The sequence below is a fragment of the Microtus pennsylvanicus genome, chromosome 1, assembly GCF_037038515.1.
Source record: "Microtus pennsylvanicus isolate mMicPen1 chromosome 1, mMicPen1.hap1, whole genome shotgun sequence".
NCBI classification, from domain to species: domain Eukaryota; kingdom Metazoa; phylum Chordata; class Mammalia; order Rodentia; family Cricetidae; genus Microtus; species Microtus pennsylvanicus.
In genome coordinates, this window is record NC_134579.1 from 197,889,555 (window position 1) to 197,913,394 (window position 23,840).

General features: G+C 43.2%; 1 protein-coding gene across 9 annotated transcripts in view; it reads right to left on the reverse strand.

Moving 5' to 3' along the window:
* The window catches only part of Hivep2 (HIVEP zinc finger 2), a 190,924-nt gene that overhangs the window by 1,032 nt on the left and 166,052 nt on the right, over positions 1–23,840 (reverse strand). For all 9 annotated transcript variants that reach the window (XM_075948648.1, XM_075948624.1, XM_075948597.1 and 6 more), the window contains 7 exons: positions 21,040–21,084; positions 14,697–20,238; positions 13,596–13,750; positions 10,320–10,495; positions 7,155–7,256; positions 5,534–6,429; positions 1–1,438 (listed from right to left, as the gene is read on the reverse strand). The exon at positions 1–1,438 is cut by the window's left edge and continues 1,032 nt beyond it. In XM_075948648.1, coding sequence (XP_075804763.1) covers positions 614–1,438; positions 5,534–6,429; positions 7,155–7,256; positions 10,320–10,495; positions 13,596–13,750; positions 14,697–19,847 — 7,305 coding nt within the window. In that variant the 5' untranslated portion in view covers positions 19,848–20,238; positions 21,040–21,084 and the 3' untranslated portion in view covers positions 1–613. The remainder of the gene's footprint in view (positions 1,439–5,533; positions 6,430–7,154; positions 7,257–10,319; positions 10,496–13,595; positions 13,751–14,696; positions 20,239–21,039; positions 21,085–23,840) is intronic.

The following is a 23,840-nucleotide window of genomic DNA, read 5'->3' on the forward strand; positions in this document are numbered from 1 at the left end:
AGCTTAAATATCTTGCTTACAATGGACGTTTCTGTTCTAGTTACGCAACAGTAAATCCATGCTTCACATAGAAAAGCAATCCACAACATTAAGAAAAAAATGTACAATTTATGAAACAAAATAAATATTAGTATTACAGAATCAGAGCTGTACATAAAAGCTGTTCAGTTTTTATCATATAAAAATATGTTTTAGTGCAACCTCACATATATATTGATGCTGTTTTGCTTTACACCATTTAGATCCAAGTGTCCAAAAGAGGAAAGAAATTACATTTATTACAAAGCAGATACACAAATTCTAAAATATGTACAAATTACTGCTAAAAAATGCTTATAAGAATATAAGCAAAGTAAAGAAAAGGCACAAACATCTGTACAATCTTAAAAGTACCAGACCCAATAGGTTAATTTCAAATTTTGTTTTGGTCAGGCTCAAGATGACTTGTTAATTTACCTAATTGTCTTCAAAGTAACAAAAGTATTTATAATAGCCAACTACTGTAACTTAGGACAGGCATGCTATCAACTCGGTTACCTCTATTCCTAGAAAAACAAACAAAAAAAGAGGTGGGGGGAGAGATGTGGAAATGAATGCGTCCATGCATCTCAGATCAATGTAGCTGATTCTTTTCTGCCGAAGGTTCATTGCCTTCCTCTGTGCTTAAAGATAATTCCTTGCTGCTGTGAAAGTCCGCCTTCTTCTCATCCACACTGCTCTTGCTGTAAAATGTAGAGTGGGCTATTGCAGTCTGTGATGTACCAAAACTGTCCTTCTCACCATCGTGTAAGTCAGGGTGGGCAGCTGAGGTACAAGGCTGACCTGGCTCAGGCCCGCTAAAGTGTCTGATGCTGACGTGTGCACTTTCCAAGGGTTTCTGCTGGGGCTCCTGCACCCATGTGGGCTGATCAGCCCCAAGCAGAGCTGCCTCTTCTGTGGCAATCCGGAGGGAGGCGATGGCTTTTGTGCAAGTCTGTATGTTTTCTTCCTGTTCCCTCTCTGTGGCATTTAGGCTGTCTTCTGAAGTGCTCTGTTTCATCAATAGCCGTGGGGAGGAGGGTGAACTAGGTAGACCAGATGACTGTAAAACTTGAGGGGTTTGTTTCTCATGCCGCCTGGAAAGGGTGTAGGGATCCTTAGTGAAGGCCTCCCCTGGTGCTCCTTTCTTCTCCTCAGAGCCCTCCATGGGCAGAGGCAATGTAGGTGGAGGATGTAAACCGGAGAGGGCAGGTGGCATGGAGTGAACCATCTGGATCCCACCGACTGGCACCATGGGGATAGGAGCTCGTACTTGCTGCTGAGAGTGGAGTGGAAGATGACTGAAGACAGAGTCAGTAGGACCCTCAGGGAAAAGGCTGGAGCCGTGATGTTCATAAGCACCTTCTTGGTCTCCATGGAGACTGAAGTAAGGAACCTGAGGTAATCCTCTTCTTAGATTCTACACAGGGAAACAGAGCACAGAGTTTGTTCAGATCCAACCATTTTCCATTCTTGTGCTAAACTTCCTCCCTCTCCCCCCACCCCCACCACCCTCCCTCAGGATGCCCAGCACCTAGGAAGAATTTCTCAAAACTGAATAGATTTCTCAGCTGTCTTTGTTCAGTTCTTTAATGAAGGTGCGGGCCTGTGGACAGTGGCTTTTGCTTCTAAACAGCAGGGTGCTAAAGTATCCAGTGAATTTCCCACAAGGCACAAAGTCACACGTGGGCTATTTTCTTCATAAGAGCAAATGAAAAGAATGGATTTACTAGGAAAACAACTAACAACAATGCAAAAAAAAACAGAAAAAAGAAAGAAAACCAAACAAACAATAAACAACTAGCAAATACTGATGGGATTGAAATTAAAAAAAGATAATATTATCAACTACTTATGTATTAGGCTGAGCTGAAAGATATTCCTGAGACGAGGTAGAAATGACAAGTTAGCAACAGGCTTGTAGGAAAATTCTTTTTCCCACAAAGGATGGCTGGGCGGTTATGAGAAACCGCAAACCAGTTTTTGTCCTGTGCAATGTCTTGGGCTACAGGAACACATCCCTCCTCAGGAGAGGTCACTTTGTGGTGAGCATCTATCTAGTGGAAGATATCCCTGCTGTGGAGAGGTCTTACACTAACCTACAAGAATGCACACCTACTAAGAAGAGATCTGATAAAGAATGCAAGTTTCTTCAAGTCCTCGTTCAAGGCCAAATCTTACAGAAATGACTGTGTTGAGAAGGAAGCAAATAGTTGCTAACCATCACATGTGTTTAATAGTTAATCATTTATACTCAATTTTATAGCTGGAAATCAAAGATGATTATGCCTCAATTCCTCTGTTGATATTACTTATAACATAAATGTTTTCTTCAAAATTAAGCAAAAGTATTAAGAAACTGGAGCCAGATTTCACGGTTTTAGTCCTGAAATGAAGGTTTAATTTGCTATACTTGTTTTTGTAGCAGAACATAGTTCAGATTGCTAGATTATTGTGCTCTAGTAAATATATAAGATCCTCAATTGCTATGATTCATTAATAATGTACTCCACTGTTGGCTTATATGAGAACTCAAGATAGTTTAAAAATTTGTCAGGTACAGCGGTAATCTAAGAAAGCAATCTTAAAATCTGTTGTAATTTATCTCAAGGATGCCTCCACTCTCAGATTCAAGGACTGACTCTTACCATTAAAGATTCACCCAGTTCTATTTAGATTTGAGCCTGGCTCAGGAACTATAAATGATGCATATGCCTGCTACTGTGTGCCATGCTTGGAATTGGTTGTGCTCTGGGCTACATCTTATCCAAGCTACAGACAAATGTTTTTTTTTTCTATAACACAGATGAAATGGTTCAGTCACCAGCCTTGGGATTGCCAGAATTTCACAAGCTAGGATGGGGGAACATTTCAGGACTCAAGAAGACTCCCCTAAATGCTGTATACATAGAATTCCTGACCCTCCACTCTGCTTTAAAAAAGAACAAGTGATCAAACACCAGTTAAGGCAGAGGAACCCTAATGCTTGTGGGATTAGGAATTATTTAAAAAGATAATAATCTCCAAAGAAAATGAATTATTTGGAAACCATAGTTATCAGAGATTTAAAGGCTTAAAATAAAAGGCGACTTGGGTATGTTTCCATTTTCCTGTTATGTTTCCGTTTGTTCCTTGTGCCATCCACTGCATATACCTCCTGAGAGTGCAGATCTTATCAGCTGGCCGAGGAAGGGGTCAGCAGAAGACACTAGGAGAGATGTACCATTACACAGATCTACTTGAGATTCCCGACTCTAGGCTGATAACAGAGTGATGGATTAGCTTCTAAAACTAGAAGACATTCTGTGTGTCCTAAATCCAATAAAAGCTTGGCTCTCAATAGATATTTCAGATTCAGACCGTCACTGATCAGAAGTGAAGTGATGACCATAGGACTGGATGAATAAAACGCACAGGCTTTTAAAATTCTATTCTCTACCAGAAGATGTGAGGGTGGAATCTTAGAGCTGCATGCTGCCTGCCCTAAATCTGGCCTTAAGCTGAGACTAAATCAATTATTTCTTGTATCAGAGTGGGCATCAGAGTCTTTTCATACCAGTCCCTGTACTGTGGGGCCTGCATCAATGTTGGCACAATGACAGCAGAATTCTAGAAAAGGGACTACGGTTAGTCATATTCCAGTCTGATGTTTTCATACATTGTTAGATGCCTTCACCTGAGAAAGCAGTCAGGAGAAATACCTGTGAGAGCACACACAGCCAGGTCTATTTTGCTCTGACCAGGAGCACCTTGTTCACACCTCACAGAAAGATGAAAAATTTCCCTGCTCATCCAAAAGGGACGAATGCACATCGACAGAACTGGACTGGGTAGCAGGCCAAAGGCTGTGTCAGTGATGAAGTCTATGATCTCTGGGAGATACCCAGCCATTTTAAAAAGAAACAACAAAATAAAATAAACAAGACCCTGCACGAAAACTAGTACAAACTCAGTAACTGATGAAACTAATTTTCTTCCAACTACTCTGTAGTCTCAATTAGAGGGTCAAAATTAGATGAATTCTTTTATTGCTTAATTTCTTTAATTAATTAGTTAATTAATTCCTTAATTCCTTTGCTCGAGTTTAACAGCGTATTACATCAATGTCTCTGTTTTCCCGATGTGATTGCCTGAAAGAGTTCCACCACCTCATACAGGCCAGTTATGGGCCATTTGGCCAAATGCTGAATCAAAAGCTTCAAAGATGATGGGTCAGGACTGGTTTAGTACACCCTGCCAGCATCACCATGTCTCCATCAGAGGAAGCATTTGATGCTACCCCAGAGGGACTTCCAGCTTCACATCCATGATGCAGTAACTTATGCTACACAAGATACATAGATGTGCAAAGATGTGGTGTCTTTTCTTAACTTGCTAGTGTATTAGGTTGAAATCAGTCATGTCCATACTGCTGAGCATGTCTCTGCAGGACTGCAACATCAGGATAAAACTTTGTACCTGATTTATGAAAAGGGGTGATGAGGATACAGGGAGGAAAGCTCGGAGCTTTCCTGAAGTTCGAGAATGACAGTGTGAGTTTATGATTCAAGACAGCCGTAGGCGATGAGAAGGAGGGGACAGGCCGCAAGGGCAGCTATAGAGAGAGTTAGGAGTTGGCAGTGGCTTCTATTTCTGAGAAAGACCATGCTATATCAGACAGAATCCAGAGCAAAGAGAATACAGACAGAAACAAAGATCCGGAAACTAAAAAGACTCTTAAAGGAAACAAACCCAGAAGCAGGCCTCTGTGCTGCCTGTCTTTTGACAGCCCTCTCCAGATGAAAAGAGACCCCAAGATCTCCTGGGCTTCTCTCAACGGCTTGTTACTAAAACCCTGGTTTCAGGCTGGTCTATGACCGCCACTGCTGCCACCTTGGTTTATAGTAAAGGTGAAAGGCAGAAGCCTCAGAATATTCTCGAAGTTCTCTGACTGCTCATTCTCTAGGCCTGCGTTTTCACTTAGCATCTCTACCAGGTGAGAACAGCAACAAACACAGAAGCCTCTGTGCCTTTGACTCCTGAGCTACCCGAGTGATGCACTGCCTTTTTCTCGGCCCTGACCATTTTCCCATGAGCACTCATGTCGGGAAATGTCATGAATATATTTTTACCAAAGCATTTTGGAAGTCAAGGACGAGGACTGGATCAGAATCCTCACCTGCTGAAGAGTGCCTATCACTGACACAGGAGTGTCCTCATGTTTGACTATGCAGGCATGCCATCCCCAGGGCTCATGCCTCGAATTAATTAAGCTTAGAAAACATTCCAAAGGCTTCACCTGTTCCCAGCTGGAAGTTCCCTCCTGATCTGATGCAATATTATACCTGGAATAATGCCACAGCCACGTCACCAACACAGTGTGTAATAAAAATATCTTCCTGCTATTTGTATTAATAGGTTCCCTCCTTCCCTCAAGAGACAACCACGTTATAATAAACGCCTTACAATTATGCTACGGTAAATACCAATGTTCTGCAGCTTTGGTGGAAAGAGAGCTCACTCAGGTCATACTTACAGGAGGCCCCAATACAATTGGCTCTGTTTGCAGATACTGTCCCATGGATAATGGCGGGTTATGATATAAAGCCCTTCTGGGAGATGGTGCTCTGATGGCCGTCATATATCTTTTCTCTCTTCTGGGAGAGAGGTCTCTTCTTGCTGCCATGTCTTTTCCAGGAGACAATGGCCTCCTTGGGGACAAATGCCTTCTTGGCGAAGCATCCCCTTGAGACATCTCTCTCCTCAATGCCGCTTCCTTTCTTGGTGACAGATGCCTCATGGGTGACAAATCTCTTCTAGGTGATAAATGTCTTCTCGGTGACAAGTCTCCTTTGGGTATCAGATACCTCTTTGGCGAATTATCGCGACACGGTGAAGAATCATATCCTGGTGAAGAATGGTGGCTCGAGGGGGAGAATTCCCTTGGGGAGGAGCTTGGCTCCGAAGACAACATGGCCTCTTCATCCATGCAACTCGGGATGTCTAACCTGTCTTTGTCTGGTTCAGAGTCCGTACTTTTGCTCTGGAACAGTCTCTGATACTCTGTCATCTGGGTATCTTCGCAAGAGTCACTGGGTGTCATGAGCTGAGTAACCTGAATACTTGGCAGAGTAACCAAATAGCTGATCAATGAAGGATGTCCCAGAGAGTTATCTGGAGGAACTCCATGGGGTACAGCGCCAACGTTGACAGGCAAAGAGGAGAACCTAGGAGGCTGAGGACTGGTGCTTCTTGACCTTGTTTTGGGTGTCAGATCTCCCTGGTCATCAAAGTCATCATCATCTTCATCATCGTCGTCGTTGTCATCTCCGTCTTCGCCATCAGATTCCTCAGCATCTGAGAACTGGTGATCAGTTGAAATGCTGGACATGCTATGCTTCTCAGATGTTTTGTGCATATCTTCCATATTTTCTGAAACAGTCCAATAACAGTGATTAAAATCCCACGTTCGAGGCTAGGAGCTCACGTCTGCCCCAGCACTCGTTCCCAAAGCTTCCCTTGGCCCCTTGGTCCTCTGAAACAATCACACCTCTGAGCTACCCCTGGACACTGACTTGCCCCTGCCTATTTGCTTTCATCCCTGAGAAGTCCAGAACAGGATCTCATGCTTTAGACTTCAGAGATGTTGCACTGGGAAACTCTAAACAAATGGGCGTGGTTAATATTGCTGATAACAAAGGCATGGGCCATCTCTGCTGCTGCAGGTGCCAGTTTGATTTAAGAGGGTTGCCTCAGGAGGTTTGCTGACCTTCAGATTCTCTACTGACTGAGGGTAACCATGGATATTTTTTCTACTGAGTCTCCTCTAAATAGGAATACCAACACATTAAAATGCTTTCAACTTCCTCCAAAAGCTCCAAAACATATAAATCATAACCGCATCCTCCTCTCACACACACACACACAGCCCTTCACATTTTTAGATACAACTATGTTCCTAGTAAGGTCTCCCCACCTCTAAAAAAGTGACACTTGAAATGTCTTTATTTCTCATTAGTAGTTTCCAGGCAATTCAGTGTGCCATTTCATTTCCTGCAGAGTATTTAAGAAAGTGACAGGCAGTCACTGGGCTATAAAGCCCACCAAAGAGCTATAAAGCCCACCAAAGAGGCCAATCAACTCAGTAAGTCACACACCTGCTTCTTCAGTTTCTGTGTCCTCGACTGATGTCATTGAGACTCCCAGCTCCAGGCATTTCTTCATGTGTGCTTTAGATTTCATGTGTTTCGTTAGGTTTCCTGGGAAACAAAACAAGAAAACAAGAGAATTAACTGGCTCTCAAACTGTGGCGATTGAAGCCAAATATGTGTGATGAACTACCTTGTGTATATACATCTTTCTACACCATAAAACATATCGAAAAGAGATTCAGAGGTCAGCTGAGATGTGCAGAGCCCGTTCTTTCATTCTGATGAAATTAGCCCGCCATTTTCTGCTATCATCTTGACAACAGAATAGCCATGTACCAGGATGCATCTGATTTTCAAGCGCAGTCTCCTAGCAGCCTAGCTGGAAACTCAACCTAATGAAAGCATTTGTTCTCTACTTGAGCTATGCTTCTATTAAATAAATCAATGAATCACAAATATTTTTTTCTAAAAATTGCTCACATTATTATTAATTCATTGCTTACATAGCTAAGGATTCTATATATTAGTTTAATACTTCCAACAAAATATTTCTACACCTTTATTGCTTTTATCAAAACATCTTATCTGCAATTTTTTAAGGAGCTCAAAAATTTGGAGGCTATAATAATTCTTAAAGATATAAGTTACTGTTAAAACTATTAAATTTCTGCAAATTCATAAAACTTGTCTGTTTCTTGTTGGGGAATATTATTTTAAGGTGTGTTACTTTTGTTCATGCTGTGGGACATTTGTTTAATGATGTAAAGATGTGTTGCTTTTGTTGATGCTGCATTTGTTTAACTGTGAAGCTGTGATTCTTTGCCTGTCTAAAACACCTGATAAAGTACTTAATGTCCAATAGCAAGGCAGTACCAAGTATAGGTGGGGGACTGGCAGTCAGAAAGTACAAACAGAAGAAGAAAGGAAGAGAAGGAGCAAGATAGAAGAAGGAGAGGAGGACATCAGGGGTCAGATATCCAGCCATGGATTGAGAATAAAAGTAAGAAAGATAAAAGCCCAGGGGGAAAAGGTAGATGGGATAATTTAAGTTAAGAAAAGCTGGCGAGAAACAAGTCAAGGCTGGACACTCATAAATAATAATAACAATCTGTTTGTGATTTATTTGGGAGCTGGGTGGTGTGCCCCCAGAGAACACAACGAGCCAAAAAGTACAAAGGGTAAACAACAACAACAGTTTCTGCTACAGTTTTTGTGTGGATGGTATGCATATGGGTGTAGATGCTAATTATGGCAAGATAATTTACAGCCAGTCCCCTGTATCCATGACTTCTATATCTGTAGACTCACCCAAGGATATTAAAAAAATGAAAAGAATATTATCTGTATTTAAAGTATACAGGAGAATGTGAACTATGTGCCAGTGATACAGGACCTGGTATGGGGGAGTAAGTATCTGTGGGGGGTCCCAGAATCAATCCCTCATAGGCACAAGGCTAACTGTATTTAGTATGCTTCTTCATAGTATACATATTCTTATTCCAGAGAGGAACTCAGGTGGGCTCTAGATCCCCCCACCCATCTAAGTAGGTTTGAAGTTAGGGGTTAAAAGGGGAAACAGTCCCGTCTTGGCTTTGATTTGCAGAAGTCACGGGCACTTGAGGTAGCATACGAGAGCAAAGAGGACAAGAGAGCGCTGGGAGCTCGGCAGAGGCAAGGAGGAGGTCTTCATATACATTTGCGCTAGAAGAAAGAACTCTGAAAAGCAGGTACTTCAGCAGCATGTGAGTCCTGCGGGGCTTCCTAGAATGTTTTGCTCACCCCCACAAGACCTCTAACTATACACTTCCAAAGGCTGCCATGGAAATTCCATGTACACCAATGTACACCATTTCCTGCTGATGGTCCAGGCAATGGTTCAGAGCCAATTTAATCAGCTACCTAGAAATGGATTGTTTCATCATCCAGTTCCATGCACCTCTCCTGACAGCATGCCCGGAGAAGACATAACCTTTGTAATGACTGGTGGATTTGCAGTGTGTCCTAAAAAAAAATCACCCTTTTTTTCTTTCCTCTCAGGAACTTCTCAGTAAGCTGGACCATGCTAAGGGAAGGGGGTATTTAAAGAATAGCATGCTTATTTCTTTTGAAATACAAGTGAATATGCTCTCTCTCTCTTCTTGGACTTCAGGTGAGGCATTATGGACACATAAATACTCTCCTAATAAACATCAGATATTTGAAGACACAAAACATTTACACTTCCATCAAGAAAACACACTTTAAGATTGTGGCTACAACTGAAATAGGTATACAACTCCGTACTGCATTATCGTAATTCAGATCTGCTTTTAACCGTTGACATCAGAGCAGGTTACTTAATCTAAAATTTAAAGTTAAGACTCTGAAAATGAAGAGGGGTTAATGAGGGGCTGTCTACAAGCTACCTTAGATAGACCTGACAACTCAGCGTGAAGATTTTCATCATATCACAGAATAATAGAAATGTAAGAGCAGCAACCAAGAGCGAAACATCTCTGCATAAATCAGCCCACTGAAACGGATATTTGAAAATGATAGAATGTTATTTCAGGGCAGGTCCGAGACCAACCGTTGAGGTCTAGGAGTCAGCCTTGTCTCCATGTCGATGAATACACAGCAGAAGCTATCAAATCTCTATACATAATTAATGCAGCTATGGATGGAGGGGGCCCACCAGGGAGTCGGTGGGGCTTTACATTATTTATACTCTTGAAACTGACGATGGCACATATTTTCTTCCCAGTTGCTTTCCTTGCTTAGCCACTGCCTCTCATGTACTGTCTCCCTGCAGAATTTCAATATTGGTGCAAATATTATCTAGCCCACATAAATTTCCCACATGAAGTAATGGCTATCCAGGCACTTCTAAGCCACTTCCTTCAGAGACAACCTGCCTGGCCCTGTGTCTGTAGCTCTTAATTAGTCATCAAAGGAGCCTTCCAGTCTCATATACATCCTTTGATCCTGGGCAGAAAGGAGGAAATAGATCTCAGGGGGTCATATTTTTCACAAACAAAATACTCTTTATTGTTGGTGAAAGTGAGTTAGAAAATAGTATTCAGAATCCTAAGTAGCTAGAAGTTATCCTGAAATGTATCCCCCACCCCCTGCAAAAAAATAAAATAAAATACAAAAACAAACAAAAAATGGCGGCAAAAATCAGGTTTTTACCTTTCGTCTTGAAAGCAAAATTACATAACTTGCATACATAAGGCCGGACGTCAGTATGAGTGCGTATGTGTTTTTTGAGCATGCTTGGCTTCTTACAGCGGATCCCACACTCTTCACAAATGTACTTTCCACGTCCACGTCCTCTGACATACACATAATCTTCGTTTGATTTGTACCTATATGAAGAATAGGCAATCCCGTGTGATTTTAAACACTCTTAGCATGTGATACATCAAGCCAAAAGCTAATCATTGCCTGACTTCAATTTTTATGAGGGTCTTTTCCTTCTTGACTTCTATGAACCCTGGGAAGTTTATACAGCAAATACCTGAGACGATTATATAACAGATTTATCACTGTAAACAAAATGTCACTCCAGATGGAATTACATATTTACAGATGTAGTACACAGATGTTCCAATAGGTTTACATAAGCCTAAAGAGATACAGACCTCAACCTGTATCTGCATTAGTACAGCCTCCAACCAGGGAACCTTGCTAAAAGCATATTAGGATAATCATCCTTCATGCACAATCTGTTAACATGACATCATCTACAATATACGTGTGCAAGCACTCACTCCTCTACACTTGCTAAAATAAGCACAAGCGAGAATAGAATTCTTCCTTGCCAGCATCCACTCGACTTTTGCAATCCTGGCACATGAGCGCCTCAGAAATTGCATCTTTACACAGGCTGAGCTCACTTCACCAACTGCTGTCTACAGGTTTGACCTGTCCTACCTAGGATCACGAATCTGTACTAGTGTGGAGTCTGGATGCTGACTGGTTTCTTAAAGGCACAGTTGCATAATGAAAACGAGAGACTCTGGAATAAAATTAGTATTTGTTTCCTGAAGGTTTGGAGGGGTTATCTGAGGTCATCCACTTCCGTGAAACCGAGTAGATGAAGACTCAGAAGAGAAGAAACCCATCTAATGTTATGCACTCTCTTTTGTTTAGAGAACAACAGCAGTTAGTACACCGTAGGTTTGTACCACACAATCGATGAGTAGTATGATCTCTTACACGGCAGCAAGGCTAGAATTTTAGATCTCATATCATTCTGGGAAGAAAGCATTTCTGAGGGTGCTTTGGGTAGCTTACAACAGTAGGCTCACATGCAAAATTCCTTGTTCCCCTGTGTATTTCCTTAGTGGTATTTAGATTCATAGCTGATTTTCCATTCTAAAAGGTTGGTGAGTATTCCCATCTTGCTCTAGCTAATACCCCCAACAGGTACAAAGACCAATTCAAATTTTCAGAAAGCTTTTCAAAAAGAAAAATATCCATCAACCTACTGGGAGGTCAATTCTTCTATGGATAATACTTCATCTTAGCATGCTTGACATTTTGGTCAGTACTAACCTCGGGGGAAAATGAAGGTCAACAATTTTGCAAGCCCTTTCTTTTTTTATAAAACACTTAACTTTGGCTTGGTCTTCAAACCTGTTTTCTTTTCACATTTGAATTTTATAATAAATCAGAGTAAATCCTCAAGATACAGAAATACCCTTCTCCGTTCAATTTTATTCTCTGTTGCTAAGGCAGTGGAACGCTTAAGGAGACACAGTGACTTTACAGAAAGCCAATATTCTTCAGGGAAGAGTACTCCAGGTTTATCTATAGCCTGTCATCATGGCTGATTAGAAACACATCTTATCCTCTAACGAGAGCTTGTTTTCAGTTTCTTATGATTAACTCACTTCCTAAATGGAATAAAGTAAAATTCTACATAAATCTGTATATGAGCAGAATGTATCCAGATAGCCTTTTTACTCTTTAATATTTCTGCAGACCCACAAATCTACCTGATACATAACGGACTTTGGAAAAGAGTAATTTAAAGAAGTACTTATTAGCCATATCTATTAGGTAACCTGGATAATCTGGCAATAATTCTTCGGTGTTGCTGTTACCACTTTGCAATCAACAATACAAGAGGTGGGAACACACTGTTTGGAATGAAAGCCTGGATACCAGAATTGGGTAGAGAACTGGTTCAGAGATTTAAAAATGATTGGGCAAGGAAAAAAAAAATACATGTACAAGCTTTTTGAATCATCAAAACAGCAATGAGAGATTCTCAAACATGCTTTGACTTATGTTCTCCTTTAGTGGAGATAGACTCCCCAAAGCACAAAGTAATCCTGCTCACTCCTGCAAGCTAGCGGTACACATGCAACTCTCTGAAGAAGGCTGCTGCACAAAAGTACAGTGACTGATTCACAGAGACCACGCTGTCTCTCAGGAAAGATAAAATCCCAAGTCCTTCTCATTCGCATAATGAAATGAGGAATGTCAAAATTTACTGAGGCCAAGTTCATTGCATATGTGCAACTGTGGTAAAAAAAAAAAAAAGACTCAGTGAGTTAATGGGGCAAAAAAGCCAAGGGCAACTCAACTATAATAAATAACTCCAAATTGGTCAAACTACGAGAAAATTTCTGTAGTAAAAACTAACAATATTTTATCCTTCAAATACTATTGGAACGAAAGTATGTTCATGAAACTATGTAATTTATTGGTAGGTTGGTGAGATAAGACTAATGGCATGAACCCCAAAATGTAATTAAATGTTTTTTTATCTAAAATCATAAATCAAAACTTCTTCCGTGGATTAAAATCAAATAGTATATTTCTATTGAACCATAAAACTAGCTATTACCTGTACATACTTTCTCTTAATATACACATAAGAAAACCACTGGGCCTTACTACTTGAGTTTTAGTGGTTCAGAATGTTTGAAAAGAGGTTGTTATCTACCAATAGAGACAGAGAACATGGGAAACTAAATGCAATGTGATACCTTGACTTGAATCAAGAGCAAAAAAAAAAAAAAGGACATGGGGTGGGGTGTGAAGCTCTCAGAATCCCGTGAAAGTCTGCAGTTCAAAGAAATGATTTCTTAGGAATATCCAGAAGTATGCATGATTTCACTAACATCAACACAGAATACAAATATGCCCACGTAGTAATCCAAATGCCCTTAAAATATTAAATAATGAAGGAACTTAAGTGAGACAAAAGGCTGCCAACATAGATTTCATATAAAATTTGAGATGTGAGACACACGCATAGCAGAGCCATGCTCAGTGACGACAAGACCTAGAAGATGGATGCAGTTGCAATCTGTCACCAGCCAGAGTTTATACACTTGACTGCGAACAGAAACTCCCTTTGAGATTCTGCAAGCGTGCCCACTATTTACCATAGGCAAACACTCAGGACCTTCCACACCAACAGGAAACATTTGACATTTGGGTTTTCCTTACCCCCCTTCAAAGATCTTAATTCGGATTGGCTCGGTTTGTTTGGATCCAAGATCTTTATCTCCGTGCATCTCTCCTTTCCCTCTTTCCTTTAAGACGTTTCCCACTAATTTCCTTTCCAGTTTGCTGCCAAACAAGAAGGGTGCATCCGGTTTCATCTGCAGGGTCAAAAGAGAACCATTTCACATGCTTTCTCCAGGATACACTGGCCCATGCAGCCCACACTCCTGTCACCTCAGAAGTGAGTTTCAATTCCATCATGAGAGGCTGTGGGCTGAATGCAGAAAACAAAAGGACACTGGGGGTAAAATCAGAGGGAAGACGGGTTTCCAGATGGTGAATTTAATGTTTGTTTAAACGCAGGGGCACTGGCTGGTTCACACTTCCTCTGCCCAGTGTTGAGAGAGACTTCAAAGACACATTCTACATTTTTGAAATAGCAAGCCAAACAATCCACATTAAGAAGTGGTTTCAAAAATCACTGAAGGCAAAATAATCACGGACATGCATGAGAAACATATTTTTTAAATCTCTATTTTCCTCATTATTAATTTGGTTTATTCTAAGGTTATTTATATTTAAATTTTTTATGTGTAAGTACTAACTGTTTGGGAGCAAACCAGCCAATAACAATAACTGGGGAAGCCATTTTTGAAAAAGATATGGAGAATATAAACTTTAGCCAAACACACCACTGGATCACGGATGATGGCATTTGCTAATCTGAGCGCTAACACCCTTCACACTTTTTCCTGAATTTTTTCTCAGTATCCATTTTTAATTAGTTCCCCATTTTATAAGCCCCTGAATTCATCATATCTGTGCTATCACTCAGAGGACAGAGGAAAAGTGACCAATGAACCTTAGTTCCAGTGGGAGAATTTTCCGTATCTGCGCTGAAGCAGGTATGCCCATCCCCTGAGGCTTTCCTGGGAGCCCACAGAGTTAAGTGCAGGCTATGGCTTCTCCATCCCTAAGTAAGACCAGATCACTTAGTATTCCCTAGTTTATGTGAAGCTTTAGATCTTCCACCCTTCATGGTACAATCTGCCTAGATTTAGACCCACAACACACTGTGCTTTCTGACTCTGGGTCTGTACTTACCTGTGCAAATTGCTTCCAGGCACTGGAGGATGTGAGCTTGCCAGTTCCGGGCCTGTGCATAGCAGCCAGAGTATAAATTTCTGCAGTGATTTTTTGTTTGGATCTCAGAAGGGCCAGCGTGGTCTTGGTGTTCAATCCTGATGGGTTTGGGTTACAGGAACTAATGCACCATGAAGCATAAACTGAGGATTTGAAGGTGGCCTGTTGCACAAAATTGGGTTTTGTATAATTTAAGAAGCACCAACTCACAGTAGTTGTTGTCCGCAGACTAGGGAACTGAAGAATCTGCTGGAAATCTGTCACGTCTGTGAAAAGAAGAGTGGAATTTGCCACGTTTCCTCCAGGACCAGAGGCCATGTGAACCAGCATGCCGACAGGCAGCTTGCGGGCCTTCCCTTCCTCTTCCTGCTGACTGCCTCCTGCGTGCAGCGAAGAACTCTGAGGGCTCAGGCTCATGTCTGACGCCGTCTCATCGATGTCCAACTCATCCGAGGACTCTCTGCTCTCCGAAGGCCCACTGAACTTCCGCCGTGGAGGTGCCCTGGAACCCGGAAGTATCTCCCTGTTGGGAGGGAAAGGCCCACTGGCAGACGGGTGGTCTTGAGAAGAGGAAGGCGACAGGGAGGAGAAGGAAGATGACCTTGACTGGGAGCCATCCTTGGGCTCCGAAGCACACCCTTGCCTCACTAGCTGGGGTTTCTGGGGGCGGGAGAGGCCCTTCTTGATGTCTGAGTTGGTCAGCTCCACTGCACTGAGCTCTTCCACAATCTGCCCGTACATCTTCTCCTCTTTCACCCGTTTCTGCTGCTTTGTTTCCATGAAGAGCTCCAAACTGCTGGCTGGAGACAGCATCCGCTTGCTGCCCCCGAGAGAGGCTGCGCTGTCCGAGGTGGACGGTAAACACAGGGGGATGGAGGATTCTAAGCCCAGAGGTAAGGTCTGAGGTACTTTCCAAAGAGGGTATTTCTCCAAGCCTGTGTGCTGCCCAAGCACTTGGGCTATGTTCAGTCCTATCCCTTGCATGGCTGCGTTGGTTACCAGTGTTCTTTGGGTCATATTCTCATCAACCTTGCATATGACAATTGCGGGGCTATTCTGTCCGAGTATCTGAGAAATGCTTGTGTACATGACGCTGCCGTAGGATGGGACATGGGTCTGGATGCGAACAGGAACCACCGTTCCCGGGAGAGACTGCAAAGGCCCGGCATTTTCAGAGGCAAAATCTTCTCGAAGAAGCTGCTCAGTGGGCGTTTCAGTGGATTTACTGTTAGGGTCTGACGGAAACTTCGGAGGGAGGTTCTTGGAGTGTAGCCCTGGTGTTGCGGAATAACATGGGTAAGTCTGTTCTTTTGCATGTGCGTAGTCAGCGGATTTTTTTCCAGTGTGTTCTGCTACGTGCTCTAAGGGGTAGCTAGAATGAATGTCAGCTTGGAAAGAAGGCTTGGTGTAGCTGTTCTGAGGGTGAGGAGCAAAGGGATGGGGGAAATGGGCCTGCCACCAGGGAGGCTGCTGAGCTGGTAAATGAACCATACAGACAGTCGGGTACTGAAACTGAAACAAGGCATTCTGGATAGGGGAAAATGGGACCGTGTCTTGGTGTGGAAACAGATGTGGCTGCTCGGGTAAGTGCTTGCTCGCCATGTAGGGTGCTGGTGGCATCAACGGATTTCTCAGAGATTCTTGACTGTCCACGTGCATGATCTGTTGTGGGGCATGGAGTGGTGGCCCTGAGCTCAGCTGGCCACAAGGGCCGACCACCTGCTTTCCTGTGTCGTCCCCTGGGAGAGGCGGAAGCACAGAGGACCATGCAGCCCTGAGGCCAGCGTGCAGTTGCTCCATCTGCTCCTGCTTGACGCTGGGGTCAACACCGGCTTCACCTTGGACAATTTCTGGGGAGCCACTAAAGGAAGCCTGTCGCACCAGAAAGCATTTCTTCCTCTCCCGGGACGGGGATAAGGTTGACGGAGCTGCTCCCGCCACCGGAGCATGGGACAGATTCCCGTAATCAAATGATTTACTCCGTATCTCTGGGACTTCTGTCGGATGAGGACAAGGCATTTGCTCGGAGGAACAACGCCTCATTTCTTTCTGGTGGTGATGACCTGGGACAGACAACGAGTATGAACCCGCGGGAACAGTCAAAAACTCAGAATGTTTGCCACTCTCATCCTGCTTAGGGGGTGCCGTGAGCTTAACCGTTTCTTCTCTCTCGAAGGACATAGAGAAGCTGGAACTGTGGGATAAGTTGCTTTCTTGGCTGGGACTTCGAGAAAGGCCGGTGCCTGTGGACTCAAAACTGGACTCCCCTGAGGAATGCTCCATGTCTGCAAGCCGCAAGCGTTTCTTTTTGGGAGGCAACTTCTCAGCAGGGAGTTGGGAAAGGGTCTCACTTCTCTGAGGCCACTGGAATTCCTCCACAGGTTTCTCTGGCTCCTTGGCGGGAGCTTCCTTCTCCTTCTCGGGCTTGTCGGGTTCCTCTGTGACTCTGATTTCGGGAACCTGGATGTTGTGCTGGCGAACAAGCCTTGGCTGTGTATGGTAGGACGGCTGCGGCACCTGCTGGGAAGGGGTTGGCTTGCTTCCACTTTCTGCACCATCCCCTGGAGGAGCCCACTCCGGGCTTACAGGGGCTTCTAAAATCTCACTGTCACATGTCTCAGAAGGTGAGGGGGTCTTGTCCTGCGAACCGGCCACCATTTCTGCTGACTCAGATCTTTCAAAGGAATTGGGCCGGCTCAGCGAGTTTGTGTGCTGAATCACTGAAATCACATTTCCAGGAGGCTTCCTGGCCAGGTCTGACATCTTGTCAGGATCAGCAGCTGAGGGCACATCCTCAGACCCAAGAGAAGAACTTCCAGACGGCAGCTGGGGACGAGCTGGGTCAAAACGCTCAGAGTGACCATGAGGAAGGTTCTCGTGGCCAGGCATGGCAAAGCCACCCCTTCCTCCTTCCTGCATCTTGGGGTCATACTCTAAAGACATCATGCTCACAGGGACGCTTCCCATGCCACCACAGATCATGGGCGCATCCTCCTCGTCCCCCACACTCTTCTCTTTCCTGCGTTTTCTGTTCTCGCAAGGAGTCCCAAACATGGTTGTCACTCCCTGCGAGGGCACAGAGGGGTCCATGAAGTAGTCTCCTCCATGCTTCAAAGAACTCAAGCAGGAAATGTCCCGGTAGCTTGGTTTTGGTGTTTCAGGGTCTTCCCACTTCTTATATGGTTTACGGCAGACATCATAGTCATAGCCAACCCTGTCTCCGGGAACTAATTTCTTGTCCTTCACAGATAAGCTGGCAAGGCTCTTGGACATCCGGGCAGAGTGCTCAGACTCCATGTGCCCCTCCTGTACTGACGGCAGCTCGAAGGCTGCTTGTCTTCTGAGCATGCGCTGGGGAGGTATGCCAACCGTGCCGGGATAGAACACATCATCTGACCCTGTCATCCGCTCATCAAACGAGTGACTTCCTCTCAAAGAAGGAGGGATAGTTAAATTAGTTGCCGAGGAAGTTGGCATGGAGTTGCTTCTAATGAGGGGTGAAGAGTCCACGGGCGCCTCTAAGAGAATCTGATTGCTGCCGGGGAAGTTTCCTGGGTAGAGTTTTCCTTCATTCCTGATGGATGACGGGATGGCCTGTGGTTGCCTGCACTCACTGTTGAATTTTGTGGGCTTCAGCATGCTTGCTTGAGTAGGGTCCATTTCTCCTTTGCTGGGGATCAGCTGGGAGACGGGATCTTCAAACATCTTGACCTCCAGCCTGGTGTTCACATGAGGTAATGGTTCCATGATGCCTCTCCGCCCCATGGTGGTGCGCTCCTGACCAGTGGGAGTAACACTGAGCGTATTCCTTGGACTAAGTCGACAGTATTTTCCGAAGATGATTTCTTCATAAGACTTTGCATTGGTGTTGGGCGGGCTTATCTGCTGCTCTGCACTTTCTGAGCGAGAAAAGTAGCCCGAGTCAGTGCTTCCTTTGCTGTGCGGGCTCAGAAGGTTGAGGGATGGCTCAGAGTCTTGTCCTTTCTTCTCTGAGAGTCGCAGTGCAAGTTTCTGTTTCACTGTGTGAGAGTCGTCTGCTTTAGCATTTAAAGACGGATTTGGGAGCATGTCAGAGCTCAGATACTGAGAGCTCTCATTAGGTAGCGGGATCCCGCTTTTGGGGATAATCAAAATTGGCACCTTCATCGGACCGCCCAAGGATTCTTCCAAGGACCCATGGTAGCTACCCCTGCTAGCAATATCCAATGGGATGGGAGGGCCGGGGCTCATTTTGTCGGGAGCCTCTGCAAATAAAGAGCTCTCCTCATCCGTGTCCGTACTCTGCTCGCCATCCGAATGTATCTCTGCTTCTACATCAATGAAACCGGCCTCCAGGTCCAACTTAGATACAGATGACTCTGTGAAAGGTACCAACCCGGCTTTAATCGCGTGGGCATGAGACTTCCTGTGCTTGTATAAATTGCTCTTGGTCTTGAAAGAGAAACCACAAGGTATGCATGGATATGGCCGCTCACCGGTGTGTGACCTGATGTGTTTCTTCAGGACGCTTGGTTTGGCACACGCCCTGCTGCAGTACGGGCAAATGTATTTGCCGGGCTTTTTGGGTTTGTGCTCCTTCCTGTGAGCATCTTCCGCCTGTTCGATACTTTTCTGGGAGTATTGGCTGTAAGCAGGGTTGAGACTTGAGATCTTCTTTCTAGGATAACCACCTCCATGGCTGTGGATAGGAAAAGGGAATAAGTCCTCAGAGGCAACGGATGGCAAAGGGCCGGGGTAAAGCCAGGGAGGGCCTTCTAGGCTCTGGTGTGGCTTGTTGCTGTGCATGATGCCCTGTGGCAATGAGTGCTGAGGGAAGGAGAGTGAGTGTTGGCATGGGTAAGGGCTCGGACGGTGCGGCGGGTATTGCTTCTCTGTGACTTGATGGACGCCCTCGCCAGGCGAGGCCAGCTTCCCAGAACCAAACAGTTGTGCTGACGCGGCATTTCCGATTTGCTCGGGATCTATTTGTGGCTGCCGCTGTCCTTCCTGACTGCCGAAAGTGCTCATCTTAATAACAGCTGATTGTTCCTGCCTCCATCTACCTGACACACTGTCAGTTTCTCCAGACCTTGAGGTAGCTTTTTGTCCTAGAGCTGTGTCCCCAGTGTCCATTTTTGTTACACAAGGTCTTAAGTGCTACTTTGCCTGGAAGCCAAGCAGACTCATGGAGTGTCTCCAAGGCTGTGCTTTTTAAATCTGGGTTGCTTCCATGGTCTTGGTTGTCTGCAGACTTGTGGATTGTTCCCTCTCTCTGGAACCTTCCACACTCACACTGTAATCGGTGGGCATTGGATGGAAATGTCCTTGATCCAAGCTATAATACAGTTCTCCCCATCCTACAAATGTCCATCTTCAAAAGCAAAGTGCAAAGCTGCAAAGGTTCCTTATGGCATTTGATTTTTTTTTAAACTAGGATGAAATTAGGGTGCTGATTAGTCCCGGAGAAATTCTGCCCATCAGCTACAGCAAAGATCAACAGCCAGCTTCAACAAAGTATAATGACCTGGAGGACAAGAAAACAAGTGGACATAAGAGTCTCCAAATAAGACAGCAATACCCATGCTAAACCATCAGTCTGAAATTGGATAAACTAAAATGTTTTCCATTCCGATAAATTATTTATAGCTATTGCATTAGTTATCTAATTCAAAGATATTAATTTCAAACCCAGAATTATGTCATAAGCATAAATTTCTTCCATGCCTAATATGCAGACAAGTTTTATAAATACTCCTTAATTTTGTTTAGGAATTGTATGGGGAGCCTGAATTCAGTGGCAAAGCAACATGCTTCTCAGCATGAGTATGAGAACCTGGGTTCCATCCGCATATACATCCCAAAGCATCTGAGGGTCAGTGTAATGTAAATATTATTTACAATATATGATTTTTAAAGCCTTAATTAGAAACTTGAAAGCTATTTCTAGCCAAGTTTTTGTGGCTTGCATGCAGAAGTGTATTTCATAATTCCATATAGCATGAAATAAATTATACTCATATATCTGTATTAATATAAAATATAAAAGAAAATAATAAATATAATCAATGTTATGCAATACATGTATAACAAAACATAACTACTTGGGATTTTATATGTTAATACAATACATAAGTACGTTTATAGCTTGAAAACAGCAAACAGCAGAGCTAGATCAAAGATTGATAGAAGATACAAAGATTATCAAAGAACTTTGGTGACACTGTATCAAACTTAATAAAAACAGTCCTAAAACTTTCATAACCTGAAAAGCAAAGCCAACTTGGAAGACAGTTTAAAAAGGACCGTTTAAAAATGAAGACGTTACCTGAACAGTTTAGAGTTCTCATGGGCATGATTGTCCTGACGCGACCTGGACACAAAACAAACACCATTAGGAAAAACTATGCCTCAAACTACAGCATTATTATACAAACATAATGTTCAATGCACCAAGGATGGGAGTCTCAATGCTATGTGCCTAAATCAACCACAAAGATTATTTTACAATGTACTCTCCTAGAGCGATAAGCCTTATGCTGGGCCACCAAAGTAGTCATAAGAGTTGAGCCAGTGCTTCCTTTGAGAGATCGTACAAATTTTCTCCAAGTAAATAAGCTATAAAAAGTTATGTGAGGCATATGCCAATATGCTAATTATTTGAAATAGAAATCAAGAAAGTAATCCCATTTGCAATACTTTCAACAAAAACAAAAAAGAGTATATTTAACCAAAGAGTTGAAAGATCTCTACCATAGAAATTATAGAACATAGATGAAAGAGACAGAAGAGAATACATAAAAACTTGGAAAGATAATCTAGCTTCACGGTTAGTAATAATCAATATAATTATATAACCATACTACCCAAAATAATCTATAGATTTAATGTAATGCTAATCAAAAACACCACAGACATTCTTCACAGACAAAGAAAAATTAAATTCTAGAATTCACATGGGGACATACATGTGAGGTATTATTCTGCCTTAAAAAGAATGAAAATTTGGGGGCCATCACAACGGCTCAGTTGGAAAAGTGTTTGCCACACAAGTATGAATTTGAGCCCCAGAGTGTTGAGGAGACAGAGACAGGAACATGATTAGCCAATCAGTATTGCCAACTCAGCAAGCTCCAGATTCAGTGAGAGACCCATGCCCCAAAATAAAATAAATAAAGGTAGGAGTGATGGATGAAGACACATGTTGTTACCCCCACCTAGTCTTCACATGCACATGTCACCTGAACACACGTGTGTATATTAACACACAAACATGGACATACAGAAGGTGAGATCCCATTGTTTGCAATAACTCATGGAACTGAGGACCATTACAGGATGTGGAATAGCCCAGAGATGGAAAAACATGAACCATATAATCACATCCCTATGCGAAATCTAAAACGCTCTCATGGAAGAAGAGTTGAGAGCAGAGTGGAAGCATCCTAGCTATTCGGAACGGTAAAGGGAGATGGGGCTCACTGGGTATTAAGGAAAGTTAGGAGCAAATGTACTGTGCTATGATATAGTTAGGAGAATACAGTTCACAACATGCCATATAATTCAAACTTGAAAAAAATGATCTTGAGCTGGATTTAAACGTTACAGTATTGCATGGTGACCCTGTAATTAGATGGATTTTGTTTTATATAAGAACTTAAATTTAATTATTAAAGTAACTTTCTATTTCCCAAGACTGATACATAGAGCAAAACTTGACCCACTGCTAATTGATGATTGGTCCACTGCTAATTCCTTAGATATCAAAAGTTGAAAATTGGGCTGGGTGGTGGTGGCGCCTGCCTTTAATCCCAGCACTCATGAGGTGGAGGCGGGTAGATCTCTTTTAAGTTTGAGGCCAGCCTGGTCTACAGAGCTAGTTCTAGGACAGCTTCCAAAGCTACAGAGAAACCCTGTCTCGAAAACAAACAAACACAAAAAATATTTGAAAATTGTGGTTTTTAATTTTTGAATAATTGAATATATTTGAATATTTAAGATCTGAATATTTAAATGAGCTGCTTACTTCCATAATATTTAAATTACAGAAGTGTGAAGGAGTCCCTCAGACAGGGTGAGGAGGAAGGACCACTTGGTTATTGTGAAGACTTCAAGTGACTCCCAATAAGGAATCCTGAATGTAGTACCCAGTGGATCCTGAGGCTTTGGAGCTAAGTCCCACCAGTCAGGATAAAAACGGAGATGTCTCCATGATAGTCTATGTAGTAGTCCTTATTGAAACAAAACAGCTAAGCTAATGGCTGAGAATCCTTCACTGAAAGTTTACTTGTAAGTAAGTGCTTGTGCACAAAGAATTGTGTCGAAGGACTCTGAAAGCCAGGCTCACAGAGAAAACAGGACCACAAGGAAAAGTACAGGCGTGTACTGACCAAACCTTGCTCAGGTGACAGAAACTGAGTGAAGGAAAACTTACTGCATATGAGTAAGCATATTATAATCCCGTTTTAATAAAAAGAGATTGAAAGTGGGTGGTGGTGATGCACATCTTTAATCCCAGCACTAGAGAGGCAGGGGCAGGCAGATCTCTAAGTCCAAGGGTCAGCCTGGTCTGCAGAGTGAGTTACAGGACAGTCAGGGCTGCATAGAGAAACCCGGTCTTGAAAAAACAAACAATAGAAAAAGAAAAAGGGAAATAAAAAGAGGTGGAAGATGGACAATTTCATAAAGATGCTACTGTGTGTGTGTGTATGTGTATGTATGTGTGTATGTGTGTACATGTGTGTGATGTGGGAGTGTCATATATCAATCTGTTGATTTCATTGGCTAAGCAATAAAGAAACTGCTAGGCCCATTGGATAGGCCCACCCTTAGGTGGGTGGAGTAAACAGAACAGAATGCCGGGAGGAAGAGGAAGTGAGCTCAGACTCCACAGCTCTCCTCTCCGGAGCAGACGCAAGAGAGACGCCATGCTACCTGCTCCAGGGAAGACGCATGCTATGAAGCTCCGACCCAGGATGGACTTAGGCTAGAATCTTCCAGGTAAGACCGGTGCTATACAGATGATAAGAAATGGGCTAGTCCAGGTGCGAGAGTTAGCCTAGAAGAGGCTAGATAGGAATGGGCCAAAGCAGTGTTTAAATGAATACAGTGTCTGTGTAATTATTTCGG